Source organism: Perognathus longimembris, chromosome 7 (assembly GCF_023159225.1).
Source record: "Perognathus longimembris pacificus isolate PPM17 chromosome 7, ASM2315922v1, whole genome shotgun sequence".
Taxonomy (NCBI): domain Eukaryota; kingdom Metazoa; phylum Chordata; class Mammalia; order Rodentia; family Heteromyidae; genus Perognathus; species Perognathus longimembris.
In genome coordinates, this window is record NC_063167.1 from 79,604,522 (window position 1) to 79,623,537 (window position 19,016).

A 19,016-nucleotide genomic window follows, 5' to 3' on the forward strand; every position below is an offset into this window, starting at 1 on the left:
TAATTGGTTAGGTTAGAAATTCTTTTGGTATAGTATCTTGTGCATTTCTTTACATGGGTATTTCTTTGTCTTGAGATAAATGAGGAAAGAGGTTTGTGATTTCCAATTTAATTTACATATGTACACACACATGACATCATTGGTGTTAAGATAATTTATAATTCAAAAAACATTTAAACTGGTATAATGTTAAAAATCAGTCAGTGCACATATACAACCACAAACAATGTATTATTTGGTTAATATAAAAGTGGCTTAAAATACACAGGAAAAATCCTTTCTCATGTATAGTGAATTACTTTCAGAATCCCTGTTGCTTACACATTGAAATTTACAATCAACAAATGTTGAGTTTGAGTTGCAGAACACATTCTAGACTTAAATATTTAACTATGGAAGAAAACTAAAGAAAAGCAGTGGACATGTTATTAACTGTGATGAGAATAAAATGTGACCTTTAAAAATCTGAAAGAAATGTATTAAGAAACAAAACAATATAGGTTTTTACATAAGCAAGAATGATTTGATAGACAATGTTCATCATCTCTCTTTTCCAACACAACATGGTTTTTAAGATGTGACATTTTGAAACAATATCCCAGCCCTTTGTCTTAAACAATAATAAATTTAGTTCCTAAGATCAACCAGACTCAATACTTTGAAATTGTGTAGTAAAATAATTGGCTGCATTCTGAAAATGCAGTTAATGGTTGTATCAACTGATAAAGAAATGAGACAAGCTATGTATCTGTATATGTTAATAATTTGAAAGTATTTGTTTCAGTCTGAGCATGACAATAACTATTTTGTAAGTTCTCTTTCAGTTTTGTGTGTGTGTGTGTGTGTGTGTGTGTGTGTGTGTGTGTGTGTGTGTGTTTGTTTTGGCCAGTCCTGGGGCTTGAACTCAGGGCCTGAGTACTGTCCCTGGCTTCTTTTTGCTCAAGGCTAGAGCTCTGCCAACTTGAACCACAGTGCCACTTCTGGCTTTTTTTTATATATGTGGTGCTAAGGAATCGAACCTAGGGCTTCATGTATAGGAAGGAAGCACTCTTGTCTCTAGGCCATATTCCCAGCCCCTCTTTCAGTTTTATATGTAAAGAAAGCCTAGAATATTCTGACAGAGAGATGGTCATTCCAGACACATTTACTCCTGTCCCAACATTAGCAATGTTTCAATTACAGTATCTGTGAAGTCAGTGTCAGCATCTGTGGTGGAAAGTATTTTTGTCTCTTTTTCCATGTATCTTTCCAGTTACTACCTCAAAAGTTTCCCACAAACATTTGGCCTCCTAAAAATTAATATATACTAATTACTGATTCTCAAATGTTTATTGCTTTCTGCCATGTAAATTGAGAACTTGATATCTGCTGCAACTTTTCTAATTAAAAGGTTAAAATTATGGGTAAAATATTTATTAAAAAGTCATCTTCGGGGCTAGGATTAGTCCCAGAGTAAAGTCTAAGGACCAAAGAGAAGAAAACAGCATGTACACCAATGGAATCATTGGAATCACTTCAGAGCTGGTGAACACGAGGTGTCCACTTTCAAGACACCAAAATCAGAGGTATTTTCTGGCTTAAGGTTAACCCAAAGTTAGAGTCTAAAACAGTACTCCACATTAACGACAGAATTAAGTTAGCCTATATTACCAACAAAAAAGGAGAGGGGGCTAATTTTAGCCCCAGCTTCCTCTTGCCTGAAAATGCAAAGGAATCTTCCTCTTAAACTAGAACTGAGTGAAAAAAGTATGTAGGAGTGGGGGGATAGGGGTGGGGGAATAAATATCCTTAACAAATTTAGAATAATCCAATGCTCCGGCATATTTTTCAGACTTACTTCCCAGAATCTGGCTAACTTGAAAGAACACCCAGAAAGGAATTTATTTTGTTAGGTCCAAATATTTGAGTACAGCTACTGCCTCAAAGGCAAGTAGAAATCCTTTCTAAAGGAAAATGCATTCTGGAACTGGAGACATGGCTCATGTAGTGGATAGCGCACCAGCTAGGCGTGAAGAAAAATGCCTTCACCACAGTGCTCACTGAGCTCTCATCAACAAAGCTCCAAAAACATAAAAGGAATCTCAGCCCTGTGAGTGGAATTTGTATACACTACATGAAGAATAATGAGACCCACCTCTGGATAATAAAAACCTGGAGCATGCAACTAAATACTTTTACATGGTTTGAGAAGTGATACCTTAAAAGTGGTGCATGAAAACTGTCACATGAACAACAACAAAATAACTCTTAGAATGGAAAATCTGTTTTCATAGACTTTTTTTTAAACATTGTGAGCTTGTAAAAAATTCACTAAAGGAAATAATCTGAATGCAAGTCACCAAAACAAAGACATGAGTGTTTGAAAGATAACCTGGGCACAGTAAAGAACAAAGTAAAATGATATAAAATATCTAGTAAGAGTTCCATAGAACAAAAAAGGGAGAAGCAATGAGAAATTCCACCAAATAGTGAAAGACATCAACCCACATATTAATTGTGGCTACTCAAGAGACTGAGATCTAAAGATCATGGTTTGAGGGCTGGCCAGACAAACCTGAGAAACTCTTATAGAAGTGGAGGTATGGTTCAAATGTTAGAGTGCTAGCCTTGAGAAGAAAAAGAAAAAAAAGAAGAAACCTTAATTCAAACATGAGTAAATCACAAGGCAAAATAAGTAAATAAATGTATAATAACACAAGGCACTTTAATGGAAACTAAGAATGTACAAAAAGAATTAAAAATTTCAATAAATACTGAAGAATTATTGAACACCAAGGATTAGAAAGCTCTTTGGAATAGTTCTCTCCATCAACCTCGGACAACACAAACTGTCTGTGTCCACTCTCCAAGAACAGGAAGGGATACCAGAAAACACGGAAATGTGTCATTCTTGCTTGAAAATGATAATAACCAAGAATCTGATCATTTTGCCAGGTGTTGAAAGGAATAGAATTAATTTGTACCAGGCATTGTTCCTTCAAATGGGAAATAGGAAAGCAGAATTAAAGTTTCTTCTCCTTGCCAAGGACTTTCTCAGAGTAATACTCCATATCACACAGACCCATAACTTATCAGAAACTGGCCAACTGGCATGTGAGTGCAGTTATAGACATACCACAAGGCATATTCTACTTCTCAAGAGAACAGCTTTGTACTCTGTACTATCAGCACTTTATAAGAGTTTGAACTACTGTGTAAGAAATCAAAATGCAAATCCAAAAGGAAGATGTACAAAATCTTTTGATGCACTTTTGCCTTTCTGCCCTGTGACAGTACAAGGCACATACACATGTATACCATATTTGTTCTTATTCATGTTAAAGCCATTTTTAAATGCAAATATCACTACCAAAAGTATTTGTCAATTAAGTTTCCTGGTTAGATTTTCTTTTCCTCTGACTCCCAGTTAACCTTCAATAGGGATCTATTTGAAAGAAAAGCTTTTTATTTTATATTTCAGTCACTTTGGTAGGTTTTTTTCCTAATGTGTATTGTCAATTTTTTCTAAGGATAAATGCTAAACAAATCTCAGGATAAAATTTCTAGATGAATATACAAATTGATAGAAAAAGATGTTAATTGTAGAGAAATATGCTAATGAATAGACAATTATCAATGTTTCAACTTAATTAATAGTTTTTAAACAAGCCCATACCATCGCTATTTAACATAAGGGAAAATAAAATTGGAGAACAGTTTAAAAAAAAACAGATTTTTTTTTTGTTCCACAGAGTATTCTTAAAAGGAAAGCTATGAAGAAATGGAACCTGGTATTCACAGTCTGATGAATCAGAAGCCCTTCACTTCCAATTGAGAGGTACAATTGTCAACAATAGCCTGCACAAAGGAAACAGAAAAACTGACTGAGGCGGTACAATAGCATTGAGTGTACCTTTGGAAACTAGACCTGTAATCCAGTTGGTAAGAAAATAAAAAATGGAAGTATTGGCCTAAAACTCCACTGAATCACAGAAGCCTCACACAATACAACACAACTGACACCCTTTTCCAAAGAGGCACCAGGTTCATTGAGTAAGGTGATTCAATTACCTTTTCAACCTACCAAAAAACCCCTCCTAATCTGAGGCCCACTCGCAAAACATGGTGGAATGGCCTCAAATGGACCCAGCCAGCACATGTCTAAAACAGGACAGGCTAAAAAGGACAAGAACCATTGACCGTTTATGATTGCTACAGTGACCCTTGAGCATTACTTAAAATTGATCCTTAAATGCCAGACAAAAGATTACACTTTCACTTCAGTAGGCATATGAAAATCTGTTTAAATAAATTTCCAAGCACAGCACTCTATTAGATAGTAGGAAATATGGACAAATCAATCAACCAAGAAGAGGTTTTCGTAAAAGAGAGATTATTCTGGTATTTAGAAGTTTTACAAACTTTTCCAGGAGTTTCATTATTGGGATTCTTGTCATTTCTTCCTAGAAACATGTGTAGATCTTGAATAAATAGAATTTCCACCAATTAGAACAAAAGGATAATAACTCTTGGGATAGCTAGAATATTTTGGTGATCATGTTTTATGTTTCAACACATTGGGCTTCTGTCCATTTCTGGTGGGATCCTTATATATGAATATGTACATATGTGCATATTTACCTATTTCACATAAATTTCTGTTTTTGCTCATAAAACCTATATTGGTGAACAGTTGAGATAATATAAAGTTGCTGATCAAATTGCCTTCTTACACATCATCCAAACCACAGAAATTAATTTCAATTAATCTTTTAAATTATAATACAAACATAAAGCAGTGGTGATTTCCTACATCCTGAAGGCTGAAATCTCAACTGTGAAACATGTAATGCAAATATCTTCACAAACTGGTACCAATGGAATCTCCATGTCTCTTTCCTACCATTCTTTTTACTTTTAGTCAGTCTAGCCCGTACTCCAGCAATTTGATTCATTATGTTTGCCTAAATAAATAATATATTTGCCCACATATACATTCCTATACATTCCTGCTCTTTCAGATATGAATAATTTTGTGTATTGCATGAATTGTAGCACCAATCACATTGAATCCTAACAAGACAGTTTTTAGAAACATACCCCATTTTACTACTATGACTTTCTTTAAGATAATCAGTGCTATATGTGGCAAATAATAGGCAAATAACCAAATAACAAAGAGAATCAGCAATAAAAAAATAATCACTTCTATAGCACTTACTATATTAAGTAAACAGGAAAACCAAACATGCCACATTTAGAAAACATTTGTCCACTATTTACCACATTAATCATTCTCAAAGGCAAGGGTTACTCTCTTTATAGAACTGTGTAAGACAGATGCTACATCTTCTTCATAAGTGATAAATTTAAAAGTAAGCAATTTTTCATGGGTTTATAAAAAAGTTGTATGTGTAAAACTTTGACCAATGTTTTAACTCTTACTAAATTTTACCATTCAGAATAACATCATGCCTCTAATCTAAGCAATAACTGAAACTTTTTGACAATTTAAAACTACATAAATATCCCTATATTTTCCCTACTAAAATATTTGTTGCAAGAAATTGATATATTAAGAAATTATCATTAGATATGAAAAAGTACTTGCCCATGGAAGGATTTAACATATTTTAGAACATGAATACTAAAACTTGAGACAAGACTTCTCTAGAAACGATGGGAAATATTCTTTATTAAAGAAGACACTTGTCCAAAAGTGCCCAACATTCCTTTCACAAAGAAAATAAGTAGTATTAATTAGTCAATTATTCAATCAACTAACCATTCTCTTAATGAATAAAAATTGGACTAAGTCTTCCAGTCATTCAAAAAAACTTAAGATAAAAATTCTCTTTATCCTATTACAGTATCTAAAGCCTGTTCTCTATCTTTTCTTAAGCTGTAATTTTATCAGCCTCGTGAATTACTTCAAATCTGAAGCAAATTAATAGAATTTCAGTAAAAAGTAAACAATTATTCTCTTCATGCACCAGTATGTCATTCATGTCACAGTTCACATACCAGCATCTCTCCATGTACCAATGTGCCAAATTTAAAACCAATATTTTGAAAGTTGAAATATGTTTTGGTTATCAATGGCAGTGCCTATTTTTGCAATTAAGCTGGGATATATGTAGACAATGAATAGCTTATATAAAAAGAAACAACTCTGACATAAGCTGCTATAAAGGCATTAAAGCTAATAAATATGCATTTCCACAATAATAATTTACAGAGGTCTTAATTTACAAATGTGGCCCATTTTCAAATGCTTATAAAGGTTTCAGCGTTTGATGTTTTAACCAAATGTATGAAGAAAAGCTTTATGCTTTAAGCAAAGCTAATAAATAGAGATCAAGAATAGAGATCAAGGCCAATGTTAATATTTACTCTTATTTGCAAAGATAAATCTAAATTTACCTTATTTGCAATACTTGTGATAAATGATTTCACATCTAGATGAGTGGGACAGCTTTTCTGACAGGGGGCATCTGCACATTTCAGGCACCTAGGAAAGAAAATTGCTGGGTTAAGATGACTAGAAAATAAAGGATGCGTTCCTCTCTGTCTGTCTCTGTCTCTGTGTCTCTCTCTGCGCCTCTCTCTCTCTCTCTCTCTCTCTCTCTCTGTCTCTTAAATCCAGGCCCCTTCAGAATTGAAGGCCAATAAGCATAAATAAAATTATAGTATTTTTAGATACAAACATTTAAGTAATAAGTACAAAGTCTCTATTTTTCCTTTTGTCCACAAAAAAACACAGCATCACTAATTGTCCATTTCCTCAGAATTACTTCTAGATTTAAAGACCATTCTCCAGCTGCATCATTCCCATGTTTGTTTGTTTTCTGTTTGTTTGTTTGTTTGTTACATGAACAGTCTGATCTCTGTGTCTTACTCCACAGGCAATGCTTGTACCAATGCTATATTTTATGATCAGGCTTACCTGTCTTGGAGACCACAACTATCATACAAACGCCAAGGTGAAAAGTGTCTTATTTTGCCACTTACTGTCCTTTGTTCCTCTTTTCTTTCCCTCCACCTCCCTCCTGTCCTCACAGTTTTCTGATAAATTTCACACCATTATACATTAGCAAAGCTACTTGAGTCTATCCCAGGTACCTCATAGCACAGCCCCCATTTAAGAGTGAAGCAACTTACTGCCCCAGCTGCCTAGGGGACACCTTCATCCAATCCCAAGTCAACAAGGGGGTTAGAGACACAGATCCAGAGCCTCCTTTAAACTACTCTGCAGAAATCCTCTGAAATGTATACAAAAACTGCCCAGTACCTCTGCCTTTATTTTCCATCAGCTCTTAACTCACTTAAAAGTCCCTGCTTTCCAATCTCATCTCAGATCCTTCCAGAGGAACTGAGCAGACACTCTTAAGTTTTCCACCCAAGAACTAAGAGAAGCTTGGTAAATGTCACCGATTTCCACTGAGGAGATCCTCAGGAGTCTCAGCATTTTTTGGCCTGGGAATATGCGATTTGGGAAAAAAAAAGTTTTTGATGAGTTTGTGTTATACATGGGTAGAACTATAACAGCAAGGCTATAATTACTCCTCTAAGACTAGAGCTTGGTCCTCATTGTGATAGCTTTGACTGATGGTGTGGAAGCTTTAAAAGGCCAGGCCTAATCAGAGATAATGAAATCATTGAAGGCTCTGGTTTCAGAAGGAGCTGGACTCTTTTAAGTTCAGAACTGGACTCTTATAAGTTCTTAAAGAGAACTGGTATGAAAAAGTAAGCCAGGCTCTTTCCTTGCTTCCTCCCTGGCTTTCTCTTCTTCTCTCCCTTTATGACATGCATTTTAAGACCCCACCAGAAACTGAGGCAGGCACGCTGCCATTGGGACTTTCAACATCTAAAACTGTGAGATAATAAACTTTAATTTTTCTTTTACATAGTATCCATCTTTAGCGATTGTCTAGAGAAACAGAAAAGAAGACTGATACGTCCTGCTATTTTAGCAGACAGCAGACTGTGAGAATATGGAAGTGATGGACAACATCACTCTGTTTCTGTTTTCATGGATCTTGAAGCTTGGAAGAAGAAAATGGCATACAAACGGAACTGTAGTGTTTGATATTCTTTATTAGTGAAATACAAAATGCCAAAAGAGCACAGGGGAGGCAGGAAAAGCAGGCTGAAAGAAACAATACTTGAATGGAAGCTTGTAGAACAAGTGAGTATTACAGAATCAAATGGAATTGGATTTGGGAATGTAGCTACAGTAAGCAAAAGGCTCAAGAATAGAAACAGCAAGCTGGGCACTGGCGGTGGCTCATGCAGGTCCTAGACATGTGGGCAAGTGAGAATGGGAGATTTGTAGTTTGTGGCCTTCTCAGGCTGGGTACAATAGAGTGGTCCTTTTATCCTAAGCTAGGTGTCAAACTGAACCTGAGTGGACCAGAGCTCAAAGGAAGCCTGGACAGAGAAGCCCATGAGACAGAGCTTCCACAGAGGGAAGCTGGACCTGGTAGCATGCAACTGGACATTACAGGGAGCTGGAGTACCTAAATTATAGACAAGCCACGTGCTAGATGTGGAAAAAAGACACTTGCCTAAAAATAACCCTGCAAAAATGGGCCTGGAGAGGTGCCTCAGAAGTAGAGCATAGACCTAGCAAGCAGAAGGTACTGAGTTCGGACCCCAGTGTCACAAAGATAAAAACAGAGATAGGCAGAACTTGTAAAGAAAGAAAATAAGAGTGTAGATAAATACAGGAAATTCTGTCTAACTTTTTAGGTATGTGGAGAGACACCTTGTAAGAAATCGTATGACTGCCACGTGTATTTGCTGGCCAGATTTTTCCAGAGTATCACTGAAAATGAATCTGACAATACTCAGCGACAAAGGTCATTAGCTCACTCATTTTCTACTCACTTCCATGTGTAAAGACATTGGTTCATATCCTTCAAGGAAACAATAGCAGTCCTATTGTCATTTTTCTTCTTCATTGTCTGAACCAATTCCTCAGAACCTAATTAATATCTTGTTTTCAGATCTGATCTCTTTTTTCTGGTTTGTGCCCTTAGCCTTCGCTCTAAATTCAATTTTACACAATGAGTACTGGAGGCTTTTCATAATCAATTGTCCACTCTGAAATGTAGTCATTAAACCTCTCCCCTATCATTTCTCTAAATGTATTGTTAGAGTCACATCTATCATTTAGTTGAATTCTTATCAACTCATACGTATGATTTGTTTTTTGTCAAACACTGTTACTGAGCTTTAAAAAAATCTGGAAAACAGAATCTGCAGTATACACTACAAAAATAATTTAAAGCATAGCTCGTTTCTTCTTTGATAGAGAAATTAGGGAATACTTTAATGTGTCATTGCCATATGGATTATGAAATAGAATATTAAAACTGGTTTAAGAAGAGTTCTTAATATATGTCATGTGAAAATTGAGAAAATCATATTGTGCTGTCTTAAAAAATTTTGTCATAGGAATAAAGGTACATATATTGCACGTATTATACATGCATATGTACATAAACACACAAATATATGTATATATAAAGACACACATATATACACATACATACATGTTTAATACACACATGGAAATAAAGCAAGAGGTGTAACATCATATGGATTCTGATTATCACTAATGAAGTCATAAGTCTGCCTTTCTTTTTTTAACATCCACTTGAATAATAAGGCAATTAAATGAAAACTTACAATGTCAGCAGGTATGAATGCACAAAATTAATATGCAGTGCATTTTCTATGTTATGCTAGAAAAAATCTGAAATTCAACATAAACAGATTCACTTAACAGCACAGACAATGTAAGGATTTTTAGTTGTGGTTATTAAGCCTCTTTACCAAATAATTCGCCTTTTATTATTGAGCTAGTTCACAAATAACAGCTGTTGGAAATGTCAGATGTTAATGAGGCAGGGCAATGCAAACCTGAATTGTAGCATTCTCTTTTTTTCCTTTGGTGCCATGAATATGCCAGAATGGTAGACTCTGATAATAATACCATCTTGCAATTCTCTAAGCACTCTGCAGACTAAAGTGCATCAGGCTGCCATTAATCCCACTTATCACTCTGACAGCTCAGTAATTACACTACTGCTATAGCCAGGTAGTACTAATAAAATACCAACCACTGCACTGGAATGCATACTGGTGAGATGTTTTATTAAACTTAGGGGGGTTGATCATCAAGTGACATTATTGTTGACCTATTTTTCTATTTGACAATAAATTATCCTTTGACCACATCATAATAGATATTACAGAGTGCATTTACTGTACCAAATCAGAAAGGTACTGCATTACAGTGATGTAGGCAAATGGTGCAAATAAAATAGCAGAAATGCATGTCAGAATGTTATTACCTAAATTGCTTTAAATGATTGATACTGTGAAAAATCATAGACACAGTACATAGGGGAATATGTCAACAATTATTGTAAACCACAGATCTACATAAATTTTCCCTTAGATGCAACATTTAAATTACACTTGTTTTTATCTTCCCTCATTGTGTTCTCTTTTTACCTTTCAACATTGTCCTGTTACAAAGCAGTTTAGTTTCCCATACATCATAAGAAGTAAGAGTTAATTCTGATAAATAATTGTTTAGCATTTTTAATCCAGGTAATTACATTTACAAAAAGAAAAGTATATTGGATTTCTTAAAAAGCATTGGCAAACTCTTTTCATTTCCATATTCAAAAGAGCATAACAATAGAATTCCTTAAATGCACAATGTTAATCTTCCACAATTCAATACTGACCATAAAGATATGTGAGAATTTTAGTGCTGCTACTTATGGAACAAAAGATGTAAAAGATATATTTCTCCATGATCTTCCTCTAGGAAAAGTGACACACATGTCAAATGAGACTGGACAGTTTTACTTCATATTATAACACTAGAAAATATATTAAACAATGAAATCACCATTTTATTCCTCCTACATCTGAGAACAGATGCCTGCTTCTTCTAGTGATAAGCAAACCCAGCAGCTGGAACTGTAACCTATGCTTGTTAGAGTATTTTCTACTTCATGAGTTTAAATGACTTAATTAATTCCTCATGACACACACAAACAAACACACGTACACACATATGTACACACACATACTTAGAAAAACAAACTTTAAATCTCATTATCTTGGTTTTATTCAAGTCAGAACTTTTTCGTCAGCCTATAAATAACCTATATTGGCTTACATTTTCTATTTCTATTTTAGAAATAAGTAAGTCTGTATTTATAGTAAAGTTAAAAATAAGCTGGGCACCAGTGGTTCACATCTGTAATCCTAGCTACTTAGGGCGCTGAGATCTGAGGGTCCCTGCTCAAAGTGAGCCTGAGCAGGAAAGTCCATGAGACTCTGATTTACAATAAACCATCTGACAAGTGGAACTGGTATTGCGGCTCAAAATGGTAGATTGAAAAGGGTAGAGACAATGCCAGAGCCCTGTGCTCAAGCCTCATAACTAGCAAAAATTTTAAAAATATTTATTTAGTATTACTATTGTCACTCTTCATCTTCAGAAGCTCTACCTACATGAAAAAAATGCAAATGTCAGGGGACCGAGCTTTGTGCCATACACCAATCATTGATGTAGGCAAATGTGTAGTCCAGTAACGTCTCTCTCTGAAGTGCAACACTTCTGCTGAAGACTGGGAGGACTTCGAAAAATAAAGGATATAACATGCATTTCTCTCTTTTCACAGATTCCATGTCATATACCCAGGACCTGCCATAATAAAAGGATCTAAAAATGTAGGAAGGCTGTTATCTTTTTAAAGAAAAAAAGAGGGCTGGGAATGTGGCTTAGTGATAGAGTGCTTGCCTTGTATACATGAAGCTTTGGGTTAGATTCCTCAGCACCACATAAACAGAAAAAGACGGAAGTGGCACTGTGGCTCAAGTGGGAGAGTGCTAGCCTTGAGCAAAATGGCCAGGGACAGTATTCAGGCCCTGAGTCCAAGCCCCAGGACTAGAAAAAAATTTTTTAAATAAGAAAAAGAAAGAAGGAAAGGAAAGGAAAGGAAAGGAAAGGAAAGGAAAGGAAAGGAAAGGAAAGGAAATGAAAGGAAAGGAAAAAGGAAAGGAAAAAAAAAGAGAAAAGATGGACCAATTTCAGGTTCGGACCCAGTAAAATGGGCAAAATTCATCCTCAGCTTTAATAATTTTCTGTGCATACCACTCTTCCTCAATATTCCACTAACAGCCCCTCCTAGACTTAGAGTCCATGATCAAAGGAACAAGACTGACCCAATGCGAAAGTATAACAAACTTTATTTCACATCAAGCGTGCACACACGCTTGGAGAGTGACCCTTCCCTGATCTCACAGGCTACTTTTAAAGCAAAAACCTTAAACCGCAAAGCTGTTGTTGCCAACAGCTGTCCTTTAACACCATTGGCTCACACAATGGAAATTCCAGCATGGGTTTTCCTGATTGGCTGTCTACCCTCAGAGTTACCTATTTTGGCTTTGATTTGGGGAACTGGCCTCTGTATCAGGAACTGAGAGCAGGTGGTCACTGATGCAGGGCGCTAATGCAGGGGGTAGAGCAAGTCACAAATGGGTTGAGCAAGCCATTTACAGAAGCAGAATTTTGCAGTCAGGCTGACCTAGTCCAACTTTATTTTAATAATTGCTACCATGTTTTCCCATTACCACTTCGCAAGCATGAGCAGGTTAAGACAATCCAGTACTCAATCATAAGTAAACCAACCCAACAGTTACCATAGCATTCCTATAACCACTATTATGGTTATTTCTATAGTCTCTGACTATGATCATTTTTTACTGTCCATTTCTATGGTTGCTACCTAGGTACAGAGGGGAAAAAGGGCTCCCTATACTTTTAAATATCAAACTACAAGAAACTAGTCTCATGGTGGGGGGGGGCAGCCCTCTAGCATGAAGGCATCACCAGAGTTTAGAAGCTGTTATAATTTTAACACTAAAACTTGCTATATTTAGTCATACAGGTTCTCAGGTTAGTCCTTACACTAGAACTTCTTGATGCTGCTTATCTCATTAGTCCACAGGATCCTACAGGCTTCAGAGCATTTGGAACTGATTTTGAATATTCTTTGTTAAAATTATTGTTGTTTATTAAGTAGTTGTTAAAAGGGATTTTATTTCCACAACACAGACAATGCATCCTTCCATCCTTCCCCATCCACTCCCTACCCTCAAGTTAGGTAGTTGATCTTTAACTTAATGCACATTAAATATAACTGTTAGCATTTCCCCCCTGACTTAGGTCCTCAGCTCCTCCCATTAGCCCCTAGATCCACCCACACCTAAACTCCCTGCCCTAGAACTATAATGGGCCACTCCTACTCACCATTAAGACCTACCTACTTCCCCTTTCGCACCCAATAAGCTGCCACCTGGTTAAGGTGCAGAAGCCCGATGCCAAATTGCTTCCTCTCCAGTGGGAGTTATGGCCCCACTAATAAACCTCCTTATAAACCTTCTTCTCTTGTCTGTAACTATCTCTGCATGGTCCCCTGGGATAGCTGGGATATATCCTTTCAATAATGACTATTTTTCATCCTTCACTCATGCCTCCCTTTTCTTGCCACCCCTCCTCTTGGGGGAAAAAAAATAATTCAGCTTCCTGGTACTCAGTTTGTTAGTTGCTTATACAGAAAAGCTATACCCCTTAACTTCTCCACTAAATATATCATCCTTTAGTCAGTTTGTTTGCATGTATGTGCATATAACGATGTATATCCTTAACATGTGTTGTAAGACAACTTCTTCACTTTACTGAGCGTGAGGCTATAATAATATCATTAAAAGTTACTGAATTGTTATTCTATTATTCATTCTGCCTTTTAACCACACATATGACACCAAAATTTTAAAGCTTTTAATATTTGTATCTATGCACTCATCAAACATGTTTTCTACATAAAGCAATTTATCTAACAGAAACTTCCATTAACATGTAGGGTCTTTGAAACAATACATGAGAGACAAATTTAGAAGAGTTTACAATTCATACAGAACTGATGTGCAATATCATTTGTTGTGTGATAATGATTGTGAGCTGGGAATAAAACGTAGTTGGGAACTTTTCTGACAACTTGTTCTGTTCTTCCAGAGAATTCCTTGAAACCTCACATACCAATGGCTTTAAAATATATACCTTACTTTTTTACATATTTTGAAATAGATAATAAAACATTTCAACATTCTTATTTTGTCTTCGTATAGAATAGATTTCAAGAACTAAAATAGGAGTCCTGTTATTTCTTTGCACACATGTGACAAGTCAAGCTCCAGAAATCTCTTAGAAGCCATTCCAAGGGAGCTTCTAAAAAGACTGTAACGGGCTGGGATGTAGCTCAGTGGCAAAGTGCTTACCTAGGAAGTGCAACATCCTGGGTTCAATCCACAGTACAAAAAAAAATACAGTTAAAAAAATAAAAGACTGTATCACATTAGCCTATTACACAAGGACTATACCCACCCTCACATACACACTTGTGAAGACAGATCTTTAAAAGTAGTATTTTACTGATTCTGTCTCTTCAAGACACCAATGCCTCCTTGTTAAAGTAATCAGAAGACTGAGAAGAAAAAGCAAGTAAGGAACTCACACCCAGAGAAAGAACACAGTAAGGTCTCACCTGGAGTCCAATTTACTTTAAGGGGGAACAAAAAACATGAGAGTCTTAACTGTCTGCTGAAGAAACTTCTCAAGTCAAGATGAAAGGGTCAAGGTTGTATGGGATGGCAGTATTGAAGACTGAGCTAACCTTAGCAACCATCAAGGCTCCGGGAATCCCAAAAGGGAAGTGACTTGTCCTAAAATCTTCCCGAGTTGGGGCTTAAGTTTTCTACTGCAATCCCTTGCTCTTCTGCAGCAAGCTCATCATATTACTAGTTGTAATTTTTTGTTTACTTTTTGTGCTAGAAAGATATTTTATGTGAGTCTTTTTGTAAAATTAGGTACATTACAAAAGCTCCAATAGTAAAGACATCACAAACTGCTGTATCTGGGTGTCTTGCAAATAAAAATGTCTTCACAAAAGACTGAGTTTACTTTCTAAAAAATTTTTTTTTCACTCACTGCCTTGCCTTTACAATGCAGAAAGAATAGAAACAGTTATAAAAAAAAGTATTTTTCTTTTTAAAGTGGCATTAAGATTTCAATTCAGGGCCTTGTGCCAGCTAAATTCTACCTCTTGGGCCTTGCCCTAGTTATTTTTCAAATGGGTTTCATTTTCATGCCTGGGGCCAGCTTTGAACCAGAATCTTCATACCTATGCTTATACATGTAAGTCGGAACCTACCATCCTCCTGATCTTTGCTTCAAATGTAGCTGGCATTACATGTTGAATCTCTGCATCCAGTGATGGATGTGCCACCTGACTTTACAGTTTTCTTTCTCTTATCCTCCAAGAGACTTGGATATCTAGTCTTACATCAAGGTCTTTGATGAAAAGATTGAGCCTGTCCAAAGCAAATCCTCAAAGAAACAACAACTCAATTAATAACTGGACTAAAGACATAGAGACTTCTCAGAAGAAACAAAAATGGCTAACAGACACATGAAGAGATGTTTGACACCTCTGGCCATAAAAGAAATTCAGATATCTCTGGATATAAAAGAAATGCAAATCAGGGCTGGGGATATAGCCTAGTGGCAAGAGTGCCTGCCTTGGATACATGAGGCCCTAGGTTCGATTCCCCAGCACCACATATACAGAAAACGGCCAGAAGCGGCGCTGTGGCTCAAGTGGCAGAGTGCTAGCCTTGAGCAAAAAAGGAAGCCAGAGGCAGTGCTCAGGCCCTGAGTCCAAGGCCCAGGACTGGCAAAAAAAAAAAAAAAAAAAAAATGCAAATCAAAGCAAAACTGCAATTCCACCTCACCAGTTAGAATGACCATTGTCAAGAAAACTAATAACAGATGCTGACCAAAAGATAATGCTACTACACTATTGGTGTCAATACAAACTTGCTCAACCACTCTGGAAAGCTTTATGGAAGTTTCTCAAAAGTCTAAACATGGAACTTTCTTTTGACCCAGCAACTGGACTCCTAGGCATTCATGCAAATGACAACAAACCAGGCCTCACTAAAGCCACCAGCAAAACCATGATCATTGCAGCAATGTTTGCCATATCTAAGATATGGAATCAACCCAGATACCCCTCAGTGGATGAATGGATCAAAACATATGGGATATAGATATACAATGGAATTCTATGATTCCATCAGAAAGAATGACATTATCCCATTAATAAGGAAATGGAAAGTCTTAGTAAAAATTATACTAAGTAAGTAAGCCAGACCCAAAGACACATAGGCTGTATGGTTTCTCTCACTTGCACTAATTAGAATGTGCTTATAAAGCTACAAGTAAATCCATTGGGTAGTAGAAGACAAATCATTACACTTGGACGTGATAAATTAAACAGCAATTTAAATATTTACACAATGAGAACAAAGGAGGATATTCTTAGGAGAGGATCACAAGGGCCCAATAACTATGTGTATGTGATCTTATAATGATACTTATTGAAATCAACTCCAAGAAATGGAAACAAGAAGCTTTTCATTATGCTGTTTGCAGGTTTCTTTCTTTCTTGTTTTTTTTTTGGGGGGGTTTGTTCTGTTTTGCCCTTGTTTTTATTTCTGTGCCCTTTGTCTTATAGGTAAGTTTTTCTGATTTGGAGAGGGGGAGGGAAAACACAGAAGTGGTAGGACAAAGGGTGAACCAATTCAGCAGTAATACTAACTAGCCAATATGTTTGTAATGAACTATACAGGTATGTGGGGGGTGGGGAGAGGAAGTCAGATGGGGAAAACTGGAAAAGAATTAGGGAAGAGGTGACACTGTTCAAAAAGATATGTACTCATACATGATTTATGTAGCTGTAACTCCTCTGTACATCACCCTTACAATAAAAATAAAATTAAAAAATTCTACCACCCATGTAAAGAGGAAATTACAAGGACTTAAAAACAAAATTGTTGAAGTTGAATCAGAAATAAATAATCACAAAATGGAATTCTACAAACTCAATAGAAAAATATTATTCTGTCATTTTTCAGGGAAATGCATGAACCTAGAATAAATCATGTTAGGGGAGGTAAGCCAAACTCAGAGACACCAACAGAATTTGCTTTCTCTCATATGAAGAAGACAGATCTAAAATACACTGGGACATAATAATTTATACAGGTCTGAGCATTCACACATAGTGAAACCAAAAGAGGAAATACTTAGGGAATGAACATAAGGGGCTATGCCTCTGTGCCTCAGAGTATGTAAAACTAATATGTATCAAAATGAACTCCAGGAAATGGAAAAAAGAGGAATATTTTCTCTGTCTTTTTTTGTCTTGTTTATTTATTTTTCTGTCTTTGGAAGGTAAAGATTACACAGAAATGGAGGGACAAAGGGTGAACAGCATTGGTCCTCACTAGGCACAGTGTTGATAATGAACTATACAACTTGTGAGGTGGGAGAAGGGGACTGGGCAAAAGCAAGGAAAGTAATGACATTATCTGAAAAGAAATGTGCTCATTACCTGATTTATGTAACTGCAACCCCTTTGTACTTCACCTTTATAATAACAATAAATAAATAATAAATATATTAATAAATAAAATATTGCAACAGCTAGGAATAAAATACTAAGCACTCAGCAGTATTTTTATATACCAATAACATGAGAATTAATGAATACAAAAAAGTTAATATGTTTATTAATGTTTTCTACCCATTAGACATCATATTGAAATGTCTGAAGTGTCTTGGTACCAGCACTGGCATGGGTGTGCAGGTTTACCTTCATAAAGACCAGAGGTTACAAGAGAGGTAATCTCAGCTTTACAACCTGAAGGATGAAATTCTTTGCTCTCCTCTCCTAGAAGGTATTATTCACCTCCACAATAAAGGACTGAGACAACTTAAAAGAATTGTCTCCGTAGAAAGAAGATGGCTAAATTCAAGAGGACCAGGAAGTATTCTCTGTTTTGCAGTAATAACTGATAAGCCATGCTCTGGGAAGCTAGCTTTTTTATATGACCTACATAAATGTAGCCATCATATGTAAGTCAAATAATAAATGGCTTATATGGGTGATAAATGTTCTTTGTGTGTCTATATATGCAAACATGTTACACATATGCCAATATTAATTAAGTGATCTCATATTGTTGCTCCACACACATTAAATGTATTAATATTAAAAGTATACTGACAATATGTAGGCTAAAGGACATAGTTTAAGAGTATAGCTTACATACTCTTAAACTACATATAGGTTAGCTTTATTATCAGTATTTAATTCATGACTTCACTTTTCTTATTTTAGGACATAAAGCCCATATATTTGAGCATGACAACATAATACCTACATATGGGCTGTTATTTATTATGGATGTATATAGTTAAGTATCTAAAGGATACCTTTGTTAAATACAAGAAGTCATGTGATCACAATGGCTTCCCTTCATTTTTCACTATACATTGTCACTAATTGATTCTGTATTTTTAATGTCTCTGCTTAGGGATAGTTTTCCCTTCTGCTTTTCTATTGATGCCAGCCAGGAGAAGTCAACAAAATAGTTTTCATTGGGGCTGGGGATATGGCCTAGTGGCAAGAGTGCCTGCCTGGGATAAACGAGGCCCTAGGTTCGATTCCCCAGCACCACATATACAAAAAACGGCCAGAAGCGGCGCTGTGGCTCAAGTGGCAGAGTGCTAGCCTTGAGCGGGAAGAAGCCAGGGATGGTGCTCAGGCCCTGAGTCCAAGGCCCAGGACTGGCAAAAAAAAAAAAAAAAAAAATTCACCTTCCAGGGGAGGGAAGCACATATTTCTGTCAAAATATACTATCTACATACAAATCTGATCCTACTGGTGTGAAGTAAATGCTTAATTTCATGTGGCATTTTAGTTTTAATGGGCTTTTATACATGAAATCACATACATCTATTTTTTTTAAAGATCTGTTGCATGCTTAGTAGACACAGTCATTTTCAAAAGGCCAACTCCCCAGTGCATGTGACAGATCAG

At 36.1% G+C, this 19,016-nt stretch overlaps 1 protein-coding gene across 3 annotated transcripts in view; it reads right to left on the minus strand.

Moving 5' to 3' along the window:
- The window catches only part of Dpyd (dihydropyrimidine dehydrogenase), a 706,501-nt gene that overhangs the window by 569,991 nt on the left and 117,494 nt on the right, over window positions 1-19,016 (minus strand). For all 3 annotated transcript variants that reach the window (XM_048352019.1, XM_048352018.1, XM_048352017.1), the window contains exon 3: window positions 6,403-6,490. In XM_048352019.1, the coding sequence (XP_048207976.1) occupies window positions 6,403-6,490 (88 nt within the window). The remainder of the gene's footprint in view (window positions 1-6,402; window positions 6,491-19,016) is intronic.